At 44.3% G+C, this 18,880-nt stretch overlaps 1 protein-coding gene across 1 annotated transcript in view; it reads left to right on the plus strand.

The window, feature by feature from the left end:
- The first annotated feature begins 404 nt into the window (after nt 1–404).
- The window catches only part of ITIH5 (inter-alpha-trypsin inhibitor heavy chain 5), a 102,035-nt gene continuing 83,559 nt past the window's right edge, over nt 405–18,880 (plus strand). The window contains exons 1-2 of the mRNA XM_033208420.1: nt 405–609; nt 12,105–12,149. Coding sequence (XP_033064311.1) covers nt 520–609; nt 12,105–12,149 — 135 coding nt within the window. The 5' untranslated portion in view covers nt 405–519. The remainder of the gene's footprint in view (nt 610–12,104; nt 12,150–18,880) is intronic.

Consider the following 18,880-nt stretch of genomic DNA (forward strand, 5'->3'; position numbering starts at 1 on the left):
TGTGTGGGCGCGCAGGGAGGCGGGGACTGGTTTACGGGGGTGGTGGTAGGTGGGGTCCGGGAAGTTGGCCTCGGTGGGGACGGGGACAGGAGAGGTGGGGCCGGGACGGGGGAGGTGGGGAGAAATGGGGGCGTGGAGAGGCGGGGCTTGGGGTTGGGGACCTGGGGAAACTGGGTGCTGACTGGGGCCCAGGGAGGCGAGGCCCGGGCCAGGTGGGGGTCCAGGGAGGCAGGGTCTGGTCAGCGGGCGGGAAATGAGGGGCCTGGATTGGGAATGGGCGTGGAGAAGGCGGGGCCCGGATTAGAGGGGCGGGGAGTGGGGTCTGGGCTGGGGGTGGGAGAGTTGAGTCCAGGAGGGGACCGAGGGGTGGGCGGGGTCCGGACTGGGACCGGGGTAGGCGGGGTCCAGGAGGGGACCGCGGGGTGGGCGGCCCTGAGCGCGTCCCGCAGTGGCAGGAGCCCTGGGCGCTGCAAAGCGCGTCCCGCCGGGTCCCCGAGAGTCCCGCGCCCTCGCCCCGCCATGCTCCTGCTGCTGGGGCTGTGCCTGGGGGTGTCCCTGAGTGTGGGGTCGCAGGAAGAGGCGCAGAGCTGGGGCCACTCAACGGAGCAAGTAAGTGGAGCCGCCGGGAGCCGGGGCCCGGGCGCGGCCGCCCCCTTCCCTCCGCCGCCCCGGCCTCGGGGCTTCTGCCCGGGCCCCCTTCGGCCGTAGCCCAGGCCCCCACCAAAGGCCCAGGGGTCCCCCTCTGTGGGTCACTTGTGGGTCACCTCTGTGTGAGCCGCGGTGCCTGATCTGGCCTGAGGCTTCCTGCAGAACTGTGCCCGGGACTTGTCCTGCGGAGCCGCGTTTTTCTTCTTGGCTCCTGTTCATTGTGCAGATTTCTGTTCGTCGTTGTTAATTTCTGAGGCAGCTCCAAAAGTTATTATAATTACAAGTTTTTTTCCTTACCACGCGTGGCTGTCTGCTGTTATCATCCTTCCTGGTTGATCCAGGGAGAAAGGCAATCTGAGAGGAGTTCTAGACTCCTGGAAGCCTCAGCTTTTCCCATCTGAAGACGGGGAGAACACGACTTTCCCATTTAGTGACTACCGGTGGTTTAGCATTTAACGGTGGCCAGCACCGAGAACCAAAGCGTCTGAGTTCCTTGAGTTGCTGGTCTGTGCGTTTGTCAGGATTTGTGTTTTAAATGTCTTAACCTTACAGGCGAATAAAACCTGCAAATATGAAATGTCAATAAAATGATGACTAGACAGGCAATTTGTCTTTGAAAAGTATGAAACGGGTTCACACAAATAGCATTGAGATCTAATGCGCAACATGACCCTGTCATAAAGTAGAAGTGCTGTTCACACACATGCCTTAAATATTTAAGCCGTGTAGCTTCCAGCGTGTTCCTGCAGGGTGGGAGGAAGATACAAGTAGGCGGACCTTTTCTCCCTTTTCCAGGCCCTGTTTTGAAGAGCAGTTTTGAAGACCAACTGCCTAAACATGAAGATAGTGATCTTCATGCTCTCTGTCTTGTGAATGTGCTTAACAGTCAAGTGGTAGTAATGATGCTTCCCTCTAGGGAGGGAATAGCTAATGAAAATCCCAGGAGGCATCGTAGTGGTGTTGGAAAAGTGCAGGCTTTGGATGCAAAGAGACAGGCTGGGCTCTACTTAGTTGTGTGTTCTGGGCAAGACCTTTAATCTCTCAGAGCCTTCATGTCCTTGTTGGTCAGGGCAGGGAATGCGGCTCTTTTTGAGCAAACTTGCAAGGACTCAGCTAGTTTGTGTTAAGCACCTGGTATACAGTGGGTACTCAATAACTGGGAGATGGTTTAGTAGATGGCTGAAGGCATGGGCTTGGTGCCAGGATGTCTGGGACCACTTGATTCTTGATCCTGTCACTTATCAGCTCTGGGACCCTGGACAATGTTCTTTCGGCCTTACATTCCTCTTCTGTGAAATGTGGAGAAAGGATAGGGTTGTGAGGACTGAATGAATTATGACACCCCAGTGCTTAAAACGTTGTCAGCACTTAATGCTGGCCGTGGTCTTAGACTCCTGCTGCTGAAGTGCTGCGTGAAGGAATTTAGGCTAAAGATCTTGAAACTTTTTTGGGGGTGTGGAGACAGGAGAGTGTGGGATGGACTGAAACAAAGATTCTGTGTCTAAACTAGAAAGACTGTTTAAACTCTAACATCTACAGGCTCAAGTAGGCTTCACAGTCTCTGGGCTTTCTGTCATAGAAAAACATGGCTTGGACTTATTTTAGTGATTTCATGCTGTCTTCAACCCAGCACAATATCTATTTATCTTGAAAATGACTAAATCAGGAAAAAAAATCCAAGGTATAAAATTTTATGGACTTGCAATTTTACCTTTTATCCCTAATCCATTCTTTTTTATATTTAGTTTTTGTGATATAGGGTTTGAGGGCATGGGCTTTGGCACCAGATTTCTGGGTTCAAATCTTGGGTCTGCACTTACTGAAGAGTCACTTAACATTTGCGAGCCTCTATGTCTGTATGGGGACGATGCAATAACTTAGTTAGGATTTTGAAAGGTGAAACAATTATATACTTACATCTTAGAACAGAACCTGAGAATGTAATGAACACTCTATTCTCAATCATTATGGTCTTAAAAATTGTATGTAAACTTAATTTTAAAAATGTAAGTCTATGCAAATCTTATGCAAATTTTAATATAGCTGAATATGACTATTAACTTGCATTGCAGTTATTTGTCATTCACCTGTAATTGGAAATATACCAGTAACACCTTAGATTCAAGTTCCTTCACCTCTCACCCTCCACCCCATCTGTAGACAATGGGCACTTAGTCACCCGTAGTGGAATGAATCCTAAAAGCAATGGTTTTCACCCTTCGGGTGGAAAAAGTCATTTGGGGTGTTCATTAAACATTCAGCTTCCTGAGTTCCACTTCCACTGGTTTAGATCCATTAGGTTTGGGATGGGGCGCAAATGATTCTGAAGCAGGTGGTCCATGGACCACACTTTTTTTTTTTTTTGAGACAGAATCTCGCTGTGTCACCCAGGCTGGAGAGCAGTGGCGGGCTCTCTGCTCTCTGCAACCTCTGGCTCCCGGATTCAAGTGATTCTCATGCCTCGACCTCCCAAGCAGATGGGATTACAGGTGCACTCCCCCACGCCTGGCTAATTTTTGTATTTTTAATAGAGACGGGGTTTCATCATGAGACGTTGACCAGGCTGGTCTCAAACTCCTGAGCTCAAGTGATCTGCTTGCCCTGGCCTCTCAAAGTGCTGGAATTACAGACATAAACCATTGTGCCCAGCCGCACACTTTGAACAGTAGTATTTTTAAAGGATATTTTGGGAAATTAGTATTTAAAAGAAAGTCCCTTGTATAAACATTGTCTGCTACAGAGTTATCTGTTTTGTTAGCTGACGTTTATATGGTGTCTTTAAATAAAGATAGTTATATTCCCATTATTATCAAAGCAGCTTTAGATTGACAAAATAGCAAAAGCTACCAGTTATTGAGTATCTGTAATGTCCCAGTGTCTCAGGGAGCTTGCTAGGAGCTTTATGTGAAAATAATAAGAGGCAATAATGTATTCTTTTTTTTTTTTTTTTTTTTTTGAGACGGAGTCTCGCTCTGTCGCCCGGACTGGAGTGCAGTGGCCAGATCTCAGCTCACTGCAAGCTCTGCCTCCTGGGTTTACGCCATTCTCCTGCCTCAGCCTCCCGAGTAGCTGGGACTACAGGCGCCAGCCACCTCGCCCGGCTAGTTTTTGTATTTTTAGTAGAGACGGGGTTTCAGCGTATTAGCCAGGATGGTCTCGATCTCCTGACCTCGTGATCCGCCCGTCTCGGCCTCCCAAAGTGCTGGGATTACAGGCTTGAGCCACCGCGCCCGGCCGGCAATAATGTATTCTGGTTGAGTACTCCATGTGGTGCCAGACTGCCTGGGTTCTAATCTGGGTGTCATCACTTACAGGCTGTGTGTACCTGGGCAAGTCACTTAACCTCTCTGGGCCTCAGTTTCATCATCTGCAAGACAGAATTGTTAATAATTCCTACTGCATAGGCAGGGGTGGATCTAGGCTTTGGGAAAAGAGTAAAGTACACAATCTGCAAGGCCCTCTTGAAGGAAAAAAGTATCAAATTATGACTACAAAATTAGGTGCTAAAAGGACCATTTATTTAGAATGATAAAGAAAGCACCACAAATTACACATTTTGACAATCTGACAGGCACCACAAATACCACTCATTTTTAGAGGCTTGCACAAGTGAGGGGTCCTGGAGCTTATGTTTTATTAGCATCTAAATAATAATTACATTTTTATAAAAATAACACACTTCTGGATTGGAGTGCAGGTGTGCCGAACACCAAAGCTGGTGCTCTCAGCAAATCCTTCAAAGAACAAGCCACGTTCACTTTTATAATTTAGTTGAACTTGTTTAAATGTGATTTGTATTTAAATCACCCATGGCACACAGGTGAGGTGCAAAACATGCTAGTTGTAATTCAAACATCTATTGTGGTGATACATTTCTCATTCCCTGAATTGGACATTTCCAGATTTTTAATTTCTTATAAATTCTCACTCAGAAGCAAATCTGTGCATTTTTGGGGGGGGAAAAAAAGCAACAAAAATGAAGACAGCTATTTTTTTTTAACTCTTTAAAAAACAAAGCCAGTGAAAGATTTTGTAAGCTTCAGGCCACTCAATAATGCCTCCCTTATGTGCAGGGCTGGATTGTTGAAATGAGTTTATAGGGCAGAGTGCGGAAGGAGTATGCTGTGGGAGAAATTCCAGAGATTTGGTCACTCCCAAAGCAGCCATTTGCCATTTCTTGAGGGCGGAAAGGAAGGGTGGGGAAGTCCTGAGAACTGGGTGATGAGCTGTGTGTGACTTGGTGTTCGTAACTAGCACTTTCCCCAGTCCTTGGATGCTCAAATATAAGGAGATCTCGCTTATCATGTCCTCAGGGTGGCTGCTGGGAATGCCAGCCGGGTGTTTCTGGATGTGAGGAACAGTAGAGTAGGTCGATTTAGGAAGATGGGGGCCAGAGGATGAAGACCTGAGGTTTTTTTTTAGGAGGAGGGTTCCGAACGACTCACTATTTTCCCACAAGCAACATCCAGTTCCCTGATTTTTCTTCTCTCTCTCTTTTTTTTTGAGACGGAGTCTCACTCTGTTGCCCAGGGTGGAGTGCAGTGGCACGATCTCTGCTCACTGCAAGCTCCGGGGCCTCCCGGGTTCACACCATTCTCCTGCCTCAGCTTCCCTAGAAGCTGGGACTACAGGCACCCGCCACCACGCCCGGCTAATTATTTTGTATTTTTAGTAGAGACGGGGTTTCACTGTGTTCACCAGGATGGTCTCAATCTCCTGACCTCCTGATTCGCCCGTCTCGGCCTCCCAAAGTGCAGGGATTACAGGCGTGAGCCACCGCGCCTGGCCTTTTTTTTTTTTTTTTTTTTTTTAGACAGTCTCACTTTGTTGCCTGGGCTGGAGTGCAGTGGCGTGATCTCGGCTCACTGCAACCTCTGCCTCCTGGGTTCAAGTGATTCTCCTGCCTCAGCCTCCAAAGTAGCTGGGACTCCAGGCATGCACCACCACGCCTGGATAAGTTTTATATTTTTGTAGAGATGGGGTTTTACCATGTTGGCCAGGCTGGTCTCGAACTCCTGATCTCAGATGATCAGCCTGCCTTGACCTCCCAAAGTGCTGGGGTTACAGGCATGAGTCACGACGCCCGGCTCCTGATATTTTATAGGTAAAGAAAACAAACAGGGTGACTTGTCTAATGGCAGTTGCTTTTAAAAAATTTTAATCGATCGGGCACAGTGGTTCACACCTGTAATTCCAGCAGTTTGGGAGGTTGAGGTGGGCAGATGGCTTGAGCCCAGGAGTTCAAGACCAGCCTGGATTACATGGTTGAAACCCCACGTCTACTAAAAATACAAAAACATGGTGGCGTGCACCTGTCGTCCCAGGTACTTGGGAGGCTGAGGTGGGAGGATCACCTGAGCCCGGGTAGTCAAGGCTGCAGTGAGCCATGATCACACCACTGCACTCCAGCCTGGGTGGTGTGAGTTGAAACTCTCTCAAAAAAACTTAAAAAGAAATCTTCCTGGAAATTGGAATTTTAGCTGGAATATCAAGTTTCTTCTTCCATTACCAAGGTGATAGGCACCCCAAATTGCAAATGGTTAATAGCTAAACAACTGACAGCAACATTACTTTCAAGGAAGAAAAATTTGGGGTGAGTGATATAGAATTACCCAAACGGGAATATTCTCAGACTGACTGTTCTCAGCCCACATGATAAATGGCATCTCAGTGACTTTCCAACATCTAGCCCTTGGTTCTGTTCCAGGTCCTATAGCAGATCTCTAAGGTAATTGGCTCTTCAGTTTCTCGGTTTGGTTTCAGCATTTCAGAATGTCCTCAGAAGAATGGGGCCAGGTGGTGGATAAATTCCTCATACAGACCCCTCTAGGAACTCATGACTTCAGTCAGTTGAAGGTGTTTGGCTGAAGCTGGCCTCAGTGTAATGGCTCTTGAATCCGCTACGGCAGCAGTCCCCAACCTTTTTAGCACCAGGGACTGGTTTCGTGGAAAACAAGTTTTCCATGGACTGGGGTTGGGAGGGATGGTTTTAGGATGAAATTGTTCCACCTAAAATCATCAGGCATTAGTAAGAATCTCATAAGGAGCACGCAACCTAGATCCCTTGTGTGCACAGTTCACATTAGGGTTTGCCTCCTATGAGAATTTAGTGCCTGAAGCATTAGGAGGCAGAGCTCAGGGGTAATGCGGGCTCGCCCACTGCTCACCTGCTCTGTGGCCAATTCCTAACAGGCCACCAACCAGCACCTGTCCACGCCCCGGGGACGCCTGTGTTATTGGACCTAGAGTCACAGATACAATGTTACAGCTCAAAAGAAAGAGTGGATGATGTGAACCTTGCCTTTACATCTCTCTTTAAGTCAGCTGGGTCATTAAAGCATCCATACCAAAGGTGGAGTGTCTATACTCAAGAAGTAGCTTTTGTTTCTCTCCTCCTGCCTCCCGTTCTTTCCCATGGATGGACTCTTGAGATGACTCAAGTACCTATCTCTCTTCCTCCCTCAGTCATGATCTGATGCTCTGATGGATTCTAGGACAAAGAACAGAACCTCTATCAGTCAAATTATAAACACTTAAGCAGCACTGGCAGGTTTTTTTTTTCCACCTATAGTTGCACTAATTGATAATGGGGTAGGTTTGGAGATTCCACCCTCCACAGCTCTGTTGATGTTACTGCCACATGCTTGTGCTAAGGAAGCCTTTACCTCACCTTCTGTTTCCTGGTAATCATGTTGCTGGGTCCATTTGTGGTAGAGGCAGGTGCAGGTCTATGAAGCTGATTTTCTGAGGATTGTTCCTGTGTTGAATCTGATTCTCTTTAACGTTCTTCTTCCCTTTCATCCCACTCCAAGACACATCTCCACAGCTAAGCTCTAGCCCTATCTCCTTCATAAATCCTTCCATGGTCACTCAAGAGCATAGTGATCTCTTCTTTCATCTATTTCTTTTGTAACTTATAAAACTCACTTCGTCTATGGTGCTTTGTGAGTATATATATTTTTGAAAATTAGAAATCTCTGCCCTAGTGGCAGAGATGGTGGCTTACGTTTTTCTTAATAAATGCTGTAGTCTGGATATCTTCTGTTCTGATGCTGGAGAAATAACCACAGCTGGGTAGCACCATGTCTTAAGTCCGTGATTTGGGGCCTCCAGGAAGTCAATGGAAGCTCTAAGATGACTGTTTACGGTAGTTTTGCCCTGAAGCTGAGAGTCAGTTACTTTTCTGTACCCAGACTCCACCCCTAGTTTCTCAAAAGGCACCGGGAAAACACTCAAACAATAAAAAGGATCAGGAATTCTTAACTGAAAACAATGATGATATTAATGTCATTTGCACTTCCAATCCTAGCTTGCACCAGCAACATATGTGTACTGGGAAGTTTTGATTCTGGGTCAAGCTGAGTTGAAACTTGAACTGAAGTGTGGCCATAGTGATACCCTGAGACATCAGATAGTCATCTCAAAAATGAAAAACCAACTTCTCTTGTTCTCCTTGAAGCATGCTTATTTTCTTGGAAAACTTATTTTACAAAAGAGAAAACTTCAAAGAAAATACTTTAGATCAATCAGGGAACTTAATACCTGAGAGGGGCTGGGCTTTCCTTCTGACCATGGTTATTTTAAGTGGTCCCCAAGCTATTCTACAATTTAGGGAGGGAAGGGCCAGAGACGATCCTATAGGACTGATAAAGAACTTGCCCAGGGTCCCTATTATGGCCTTCCTTTCACAGTCTCTTGTACATCTCACCTCATTTTATTTTATTTTATTAATTAATTTACTTTTACTTTTAATTTTTTTTTGAAATGGACTCTCACACATTGTCGCCCAGGCTGGAGTGCAGTGGCATGATCTCGGCTCACTGCAACCTCCACCTCCCGGGTTCAAACGATTCTCCTGCCTCAGCCTCCTGAGTAGCTGGGACTACAGGCGTGCACCACCACGCCCAGCTAATTTTTGTCTTTTTAAAGCAGAGATGGGGTTTTGCCATGTTGGCCAGGTTTGTTTTGAACTCCTGACTTCAGGTGATCCACTTGCCTCAGCCTCCCAGAGTGCTGGGATTACAGGCGTGAGCCACCGTGCCCAGCCTCACCTCATTTTAGAATTCCAAAATCAATATACTCCTAGGAAGTGTTTGGTTTGTAAACCAAGAATAAAATTTGAAGGCCCGATAACCATCTGGATGGATTTCCTCCTCTAGGCCAGGGCCCTCTAAGTTTAACCTGAAAGACTAGTTCAGACCATCATGGGAAGTGGGGGTCCAGGAAGTGGGGGTTCGACATGCCTCCTTGTACCCCTCCAGCATGAACATCAACACAGACCTTTAGTCTGATAAGAAACATTCACAGTCGACTCTCCCTGAAGCCTGCTACCTGGGGGCTTCATCTGCGTGATAAAATTTTGATCTTCACAACCTCTTATTATAACCCAGAGATTCCTTTCTATTGATAATAACTCTTCCAACCAATTGCCAATCAGAAAACTTTTACATCTAAGTATAACCTGGAAGCCCCCACCACCTTCAAGATGTCCCGCCTTTCTGGACAGAACCAATGTATATCTTACATGTATTTGATTGATGTCTCATGTCTCTCTAAAATGTGTAAAACCAAGCAGCTCCACCCCGACAGCTTGGGCATGTATTCTCGGGATCTTCTGAGGGCTGTGTCATGGGCTGTGGTCACTGCTATTTGGATCAGAAAAAATCTCTTCAAATATTTTACAGAGTTTGACTCTTTCATCGATAGGATGTCAGCCTAAATCCTGTACTATTTTTCTCCATCCCATGTTTATTGAAGAGTAGACTCTACAATGGCTTAGAATGGCAACTTACAATGTATGTATATTTTTGGGTGGGGAGATAAATCAGGGAATGAGGTTAAAAGAGTTTCTCTTATACTTTAAGTCTTCAAGATGGAAGTATCTGCATTTTGTTAAGACTTGAGGTAATACAGAAAAGTTTAAAGAACAAGATGTCAGTCAAAGTAACAGCCATTGATTAGCACTTTGATGCACATTCTATGCATAAAAACACTTACGCTCACAAAAATGGGATCGTGTTACATATAGTGTTTTGTTATCTGATTTCATCACTTAAAATTGTGTCAGGAACATATCTCTCAGGAGAGACTAGGTTATGCTGTGGTACCCAACAATCCCCAATTCTCAGTGTCTTAAATAACAAACTCTATGTCTTGCTTATACACCTTGTCCATCTTGGGTCAGCAGTGGGGCAGCTCTGCACCTGTTGGTCACTGTGAACTTGGGCTTCATGGAGCAGCCATTACCCCAAACATTACTAATTACTGTGCTGAAGAAACGGCAGCTCTGGAACACTGAACATTAACTTAATGCTTGGCTCAGAAGGGACTAAAGTTACTTACATTCATAACTTATTGGCCAGAACTAGTCACATGACCCTATCTAGCCGTAACGACTAATCCCTCTGGCAGAGAGCTAGGAAGATATTTGGAGAACAACATTGAAGTCCAGTAAAGTGAATGTTGATTCATGTTAGTAAATATAGGTGCAGTTCCTTATTTTCAGTAGCTGTGTGGTAATTAATCAATGTATCATAGTCTACTTAACTGAACCACATTTTCAGGGCATTTTAGGCTATTTGTAATTATGAGCAATTGTTTTAGAAGTTGCCAAGAATTTTCTTTTGTGTTCATTTTTTTTTCTATCAGTATTTTCCTCCCTTATGATGCTATTATGTAAGTAGAATTTATAAATTAGAAGATTGCATACTGGTGGGAATGCAAAATGTTACAGCCACTTTGGAAAACAGTTTGGCAGTATCGTAAAAAGTTAAACTTGGCCGGGCACGGTGGCTCATGCCTGTAATTCCAGCACTTTAGGAGGCAGAGGCGGGTGGATCATGAGGTCAGGAAATCTAGACCATCCTGGCCAACATGGTGACACTCTGTCTCTACTAAAATACAAAAATAAAATTAACCAGGCGTGGTGGTGCGCATCTGTGGTCCAGCTACTCAGGAGGCTAAGACAGGGGAATTGCTTGAACCTGGGAGGTGGAGATTGCAGTGAGCCAAGATGGTGTCACTGCACTCCAGTCTGGGCAACAGAGCAAGACTCTGTCTCAAAAAAAAAGAAAAAAGGAAAAAAAAAAACAAAAACAAAAACAGCCAGGCACAGTGGCTCACACCTGTAATCCCAGCGCTTTGGGAGGCCGAGGCAGGCGAATCACGAGGTCAAGAGTTCGAGACCAGCCTGGCCAACATGGTGAAACCCCATCGCTACTAAAAATACAAAAAATTAGTGGGGCATGGTGGCAGACACCTGTAATCCCAGCTATATGGGAGGCTGAGACAGGAGAATTGCTTGAACCTGGGAGGCGGAGGTTGCAGTGAGCCGAGACTGTGCCACAGCACTCCAGCCTGGGCAACAGAGGGAGACTCTGTCTCAAAAAACAAACAAAAAACATAGACATGAAGTCTAGGCATATTTCTTACGTTTTTGATCTACATTGTAAAACTGCCCTCCAGAAAGGAAGGAAAACTTATTACTCCCAGCAATAATAGTTTACACTTCTATTAGTTAATGAGATTTGCCATGAGTGATGTCCATATAACCAGCTAAGACCTTTAAATTAGTCCAGAGGGGCTAGTTAATTAATTATTAATGAGTTTTTTAAAATATAATTTTTGGCTGGGCACAGTGGCTCATGCCTATAATCTCAGCACTTTGAGAGGCTGAGGTGAGAAGTTCGCTTGAACCCAGGAGTTTGAGACCAGCCTGGGCAACATAGCGAGACCCTGTCTCTACAAAAAATACAAAAGTGAGCCTAATGTGGTGGCTCATGCCTGTAGTCCCAGCTGCTTGGAGTCGGGGGATGGCTTGAGCCAGGGAGGTTGGGGCTGCAGTGAGCTATGATCGCATCACCGCACTCCAACTTGAGCTGTAGAGCGGGGCCATGTCAAAAAAAAAAAAGATGATTTTATCACTTTCCCACATCCCTCCCCTGCATGCGGAAGAATATAAGAAATCATCCAGAAAAGACACAATGAAGAAAATTCAAGATAAGTTCAGTTTTGCTTCCAGAGTTTCCTGGAGTTTTAAGTTGAATAGTGAGCCCATTGGAATTAAGACTGAATACCTGTACTTATTGTAATAGACACAGTAGCAAAGAGTTTAACTCGAAGCCCCAAATAAAATGAAACAGAATACAAATAATCTTTTTGTTTTTGTTCATTTCATCCATCTCCTCTTACAGATAGAAGAATGAGGTGACGAGGTAGAGTGATGTTATGGGTTAAGAGTCAACCAGATCTGACAGGGCTGAATTCTAATTCTGGTCTGGAAACAAACTCCCTGATAAAAAGTCAAAACTGCTTTTCAGGACAGATAGGGCTTTTGGTGAATCTGAATAGGGTTTAACCCCCTTGTATAACTCATGTAAGAATGACCTCACAATCATATTTCATGTCTCTTCTCTTTTTTTTAGATCACCCTTTTAACAGTCTCTTCTTTTTTACAGGATGGACTCAGGGTCCCAAGGCAAGTCAGGCTGTTGCAGAGGCTGGTAGGTATATTCATGGTGCATCTTGGAAGTCCATTCCCTCATTCTTCTATTTATTTTGAACCAGGTATCCACTTTGCGTGCAGGTCCTCCAAAACATATAAAGTTGCTTGTAGAAAAATTCTGAGATGAAGCAGCATAGCTGAGTCTTCTATAAGGCTTTCTTTAAGTGGATTTTTGTTTTTCTTTTTTCTGGAAGGAGACCTGATTATTTTGGTAGGACTATAAACACAAAGGTCTTTGCAGGCTTATTTTTTTTAAAGTCTAAATATAACTTTTATTTATTTTTCTGACATCCTTACCCAGGAAATAAGAGCTTTGTTGTGAAGTAAACAACTAAAGCAACCAAAGAATTCACATTTGTAGGCTAAAGCATCACGTGACGAAAGTTGGACAGGCTCTCAATGCATGCTGGAGGCTAAGAGATTGGGACTTGGGCAAATGGTCAGTAACTCTAAGAGCTTATTTGAAACGACCTCAGTTCTTCCTTACTACTGTGCGTGGAGCGAAATATCAAAATGTAGAGACATGCCTTTAGACTCTGCTGAGGCATTTATCCTAGCTCTCTCTGCACCTGGCTGGTATTTGAGTGAATTCAGATTTCTTGTCATTACCAATATCACAATCATGACCATCTTTGTTTGGATTGAGATTTTGGATTTCAAAAAAAAATTTTTTGTTTGGCTTTCTTATCTCCTTTCCTTCTTCTGATCCTCCCAATCTTGCCTCCTGTTACCCCAAATTCATTAGCCTAGTATTCCTTCTTTCACGTGTTCTCCATGTTCACATAATCCTAGACAATCATATATGTACATAAGCATGTCAAGAATTGTTAAGGGGCTGAGATTAAAGCTACTTACAAGCTAATAAGCTAGTTTGTTACCATTTCATGGATGCTAGCAGAAAACAGGAGACTCCTGGGTCAGAGACAAAGGGCAATTTATTACTCACAGTAATAGCAGTAGTCAAAGCATGTGTGCCATTCCCCCAGCCCAGTTCCCAGAAGGTGATGGAGATGGCCAGATGACACCTGCCATGCAGTGGGTTTGCATTGTGTGAAAGGAGCCCTTAACTTAGGGAACTTGACTCTTTAATAATGAGCACTAAGCCTGCCTGGGCTTTGCTCCTCAAGGGAGATATTTTCTGTATTATTCTGCACATTAAGCCAATCTGTCTTCTTCCCTGAAGGGGGAGCCTGTCTTCTGAGGCTGTTCACTATACGTTTGTAATGTAAAGGTAGTTTCCAGCAAAGGCAGCTAGAGTCTCTGTTTGCAAATTGTGCAGAAACACCAGAGATTCATGGAGAATAGCCTCCCAGCAATATGTAGATACATGTAAATTGTAAGCATACTGATAATTGAGACAATGACAAGTACCACTGAGAAACAGAATGCAGCAGGGGAACCCGAGGTACATTTGCACACAGGAAACCTCTGATCATTGCTCTAAAACCATGGGTGCATGTGACAGCTCATGTCGACTGAATGCTTACGGAGTCTCACTCTTGTCGCCCAGGCTGGAGTGCAGTGGCGTGATCTCGGCTCACTGCGACCTCTGCCTCCCGGGTTCAAGAGATCCTCCTGCCTCAGTCTCCCAAGTAGCTGGGATTACAGGCATGCGCCACCACACTTGGCTAATTTTTGTATTTTTAGTAGAGATGGGGTTTCACCATGTTGGCCAGGTTGGTCTTGAACTCCTGACCTCAGATGATCCCCCCGCCTTGGCCTCCCAAAGTGCTGGGATTACAGGCGTGAGCCACTGTGCCCGCCCCTCAATTACTCTTATAACAAGTACTTGAGGCATTTTACAGATGAAAAGATGGAGTCAGAGAGAGTGAGTAACTTTCCTAAGATGACACAGCTGGGAAGAGGTGGTAGAGCCAGGATCTGAGTGCAGTTCAGTGTCTGAGTCCATGCTCTTAACTAATACACCAGATGGGCCTCTCAGTTGTATGTATTTAAATCTCTATTTATATTTATATATATTATAATTTACTAAACATTCTGCTATTGATGAACTCTCAATTTATTTCCAGGTTTTTTCACCCTGTATACAATGCTTCAAAAAACACTTTCATTTCTTCTTTTATGCGGGTACTTTTAATTGTATGACTTTTATTTTCAATAGGAGGATTACTGATTCAAAGTGCATATACATTTTAAATTTTACCGGGCTCAGAACGGATCCTGGCCTGGGTTTCCGAACATGATTCTCTGCCGTCATTTAACCTCCTGACTGCAGGGTCTGTCTTGGTGTCTGCTTTGCAGCTGGTGTTCTACAGTTTGAGCTAGCGTTTGTTTCTATCGAGTGTGGTAAGATACACAGACACAGAAATGACTGGCGTGAAGGAGGAATTTCATACTCACAGATCCCTGGAGGCAGGGGCGGCAGCATGCCATGCCATGCCAGGGCACATGGGGAGGCGCCAGGGTGGGCCAGAAGCAGAAGGTGCAGAGGAAAGTGTGTGTCTCAGAGCCTACATTGGGGTTTTCATGGGAAGCAATGGGCAAGGTGGGTAGTAGGTAGGCTGAGGAGGTTTAGGATTGGCTGTAGGGATGGTCCCTAGTTGTCAGGTACTTCGTCCTGGAGAGATTTAGGATAGGAGGAGTATTGGCTTTGTATATGAGTTTTATTTTTTATTATCATTATTTTTTTGAGACAGAGACTCACTCTGTGACCCAGGCTGGAGTGTAGTGGCATGATCTCGGTTCACTGCAACCTCCACCTCCTGGGTTCAAGTGAGTCTCGTGCCTCAGTCTCCCGAGTACCTGGGATTAGAGGCCTCCTGAGTACCTGGGATTACAGGCGCACATCACTGCGCTGGGCTAATGTTCACATTTTCAGTAGAGATGGGTTTTGCCATGTTGGCCAGGCTGGTCTCAAACTCCTGACCTCGGGTGATTCACCTGCCCTGCCCTCCCAAAGTGCTGGGAATACAGGCGTGAGCCACCGCACCCAGCCGAGGTGTGTGAGTTTGTTATGGGAGATGGTTGGATGTGTGGCTCTGGATTGGTCGGTTTATGTATCAAAGGTGTGCTTGCAGCAGGGTTGTCTGCTGTTCCTAGGAAGGAGCCAGCCCTGGGAGGGACGATCTTTCCAGGATCAAAGCCCCAAATGCCAGAGCGTCAAGAATATAGACAACAAGAAAATATGATCAATACAGCAGGTAGCATGACTCTGGGCGTCATACCTCACTGAGGACTAGTCATCAATACAGCAGGTAGCATGACTCTGGGCGTCATACCTCACTGAGGACTAGTCATCAATACAGCAGGTAGCATGACTCTGGGCGTCATACCTCACTGAGGACTAGTCATCAATACAGCAGGTAGCATGACTCTGGGCGTCATACCTCACTGAGGACTAGTCATCAATACAGCAGGTAGCATGACTCTGGGCGTCATACCTCACTGAGGACTAGTCATCAATACAGCAGGTAGCATGACTCTGGGCGTCATACCTCACTGAGGACTAGTCCTATGTGTGTCTGTGCCTGTGCCCAGCTCTGACCATTGTGGGGCCTCCTGTTCAGGAAGTGCATGGAATGGGGTGGCGGGGGGGGCGTCTTTCTTATACAATAATAAAAATGGCATTTTGTTTTCCTTCTCCTCTAAATATAATGAAATATCACTAAGTAGACTTTATGAGCACAAATAGGTGATTCAGAACCGATGCCATTTCCTGTCTACAGAGGGGTAAAATGATTTCCCTGAGGTGGTAAATCCAGCAGTCGGGGAAGTGCCTTTGTCTCCTGTTTCATTCAAAAACAACATGGGGTGTATTTTTTTTTTTTTTTTTTTTTTGAGATGGAGTTTTGCCCCTGTCACCCAGGCTGGAGTGCAATGGCATGATCTCGGCTCACTGCAACCTTCTCTTCCCAGGTTCAAGTGATTCTCCTGCCTTAGCCTCCTGAGTAGCTGGGATTACGGGTTCCTGTCACCACACCCGGCTAATTTTTTGCATTTTTAGTAGAGATGGGATTTCACCATGTTGGCCAGGCTGGTCTCAAACTCCTGACCTCAGGTGATCCACCAACCTCAGTCTCCCAAAGTGTTGGGATTATAGGCGTGAACCACCACGCCTGGCCCTGTATTGTTTTTCTTAGAAAGGAGAAGCATTAAGGGTTAGTAGAGATTTGGTGTGTGGAGTCAACCAACTGCCACACTCCAGCCTTCTCTCTAAAACCAAGGAGAGCAAAGTTAGATGATTTCTAGAGTTCTCTCCCACCTCCATAATGACTTCTAATGGTTGCTAAAGAATGGCTAGACTGAAAGAAAACAATGAAAGGTTAATATTCTAGGAAGAGGCGCTGTGGCCTGAGTGCTGGCAAAGGCTGTCCCAACCGTTCCTCCACCACATTTCCAGATGGCATCTTGGGTGACTCAGGACGTCCTCGGGTGGCTTGATTTTAAGTGCCTCACATGAGTCATACCCAAAGCTTGGGTCCCTTGAGCAATTAAGACACTCCTTGCCTCAAATGACTTTTCCATCTGTATTGCCTTTGTAGGAAAAAGTAATGAAGAAATTATCTTATGTCACAGGAAGATTTTTTTTGCCGCTATTTTCCAGCGGACATCCCAAAACAAAGTTCTGCCTTAAATAGAAATATGGAAAGCATGTTGGACTTTTAAGAACCGTGTACTGGGAAAAAGTGAGGCCACTGTTTTATATCCTTCCTTTCATGACACATTTTCATGAGCCTCTGCCATGCAAAGGCCTCGCTTGGTTTTTAGTGTTGGCCATTTCCTGTGTTACCTGCCTGTCCAATATTCTTCTCACAGCATGCTCTCCTTTCTAGTCATTGATTTGGGAATGTGCTGTGATTCATTTCCATTTCCATGTCTTCCGTGTTCTTAGAATGTTCTTTCTGTTCTTTCACCACATGTAAATACTACATCTGTTTTAAAACCTTTTCTTACTTTTGCAGACTTCACTGATTTATCTTTCTTCTCAACACTGGAAGGTCTTATAGTCAAGGTATCTATCTATCTATCTATCTATCTATCTATCTATCTATCTGGAAGGTCTTATAGCCAAGGTATCTATCTATCTATCTATCTATCTATCTATCTATCTATCTATCTATCCATCCATCCATCCATCTATCCATTCACCCATTCCTATATCCCCTATCTTTTTAGACATAAAAGATTAAATTTCATATATAGTTTTCCTCTATCTTGAGAGCTGTAGGTAAAAAAAGAACACTGTGTTAAGCACTATTATATCTCATGATCTAAATAGAAACTCTTTCTAATGCAAAGAAGAAGAAGGAAGAGGAGGAGGAGGAGGGGAAGGGAAAGAAGAAGAAAGAAGGAAGAAGAAAGAAGAAGAAGGAGAAGGAGGATGAAGAAAGGAGGAAGAATAAAGAAGAAAGATGGAAGAAGAAGAAAGAAGAAAGAGAAGGAGGAGAAGAAGGTGGAGGGAGAAGGGAAGGGGAAGGGGAAGGGGAACGGGAAGCGGAAGGCAACAGGAATAAGTAGTAGTCATGGCTTCTGTTCTCTGTGTTTATAATCCCATAATCTACCAGGGCAGGGGTAAGAGTTGGTAACTGGGAAGGGGATAGACTTGTGCCTAATTGAATCTAGTAGATTCTGCACCAAGGGAACTGTAACAGAAGGGCCAGGCTGTGGTATGTCAGTTACAGCAGGGGCTCCTGGGAGAATTGTAGCTGGGCAGAAGCACAAAAACTAAAATAGTTTCTTGAACCTTTTTTCAGCCTGTCTCTTGGGCCCATAAACTAAGCTTCATGTTCTTGATGTAATATTATGGAAAATTCTACTAAATCTTTACACTTAATTTAAGGTATAAGAAGATACTGTAATAAACTTAATATTGCCAGGTATCTTCTAATTTTCACATTTTAAATTTAATGAAATTATTTCTTATCTCATAAATAAGAACAAATCAGCACGACATTAAAAATAGTCTCAAGCATACCCAGTGAAGAAGATTTTGATCTATTTTTAAAATACTACTGAGCAAGAACTATTAGCAGAAGGAGCTAAATTTTACTTGGAACACTGTGCAGCTAAAGCTGTAAACTTCTGCTTATTTAAGATGTAAACTTAATACTCTCCCCCGACTAGTATTCTACTTTTATGTAAAAGAATTACATGATAAGTTGACCAGAAGAATTTTTGAAGTGTCAGAATATGACTACAGTTCAGAGAATACATTCAGTTTAATGTCCTCTATCTTCAATGTGTACAATTTAATGGATGATAACTGAGGTTCACAAGTAACTTTTGAATTAGCACCAAAGACTGAATTATATTTAGTATACCTTTGGAGTTCTATATTTTATGGGTTATCAAACAGTTATCACTGCGAAAAGCCTTGAAATTAGCCAAGTGGTCTCTATGTTCTTTTTTGAAAGAGGGAGGACTGGAAATTGGGGCTTTGAATGGCTGTTGGGGATTGACTACCTTTTACCTGTGTGATCTGGCAAAGTCACACAGTAAATGACTTTGGCCTAGACTGGAAAAGTGAAGAGTTTAGATTTCAGAAGCTCTTTGTCTTTACAGTTTATCTTCATAATTTAACTTTTCCAAAAAATTTTCAAGGATATTTTTAATATGCTGAAAGTCTAGTTTACAAAATATAACAAAGTGTGTAAAGATCAGAAATGACATAGAGTTGGAAATAATGAATAAAATAAATTTCACTCACCAGCAAATCACAATGAAGTGGGGTTGCAAACTCAAATGTCTTCAGAGACTAGACAGGTGTTC

Source organism: Trachypithecus francoisi, unplaced genomic scaffold (assembly GCF_009764315.1).
Source record: "Trachypithecus francoisi isolate TF-2019V2 unplaced genomic scaffold, Tfra_2.0 Lachesis_group9, whole genome shotgun sequence".
NCBI lineage: Eukaryota > Metazoa > Chordata > Mammalia > Primates > Cercopithecidae > Trachypithecus > Trachypithecus francoisi.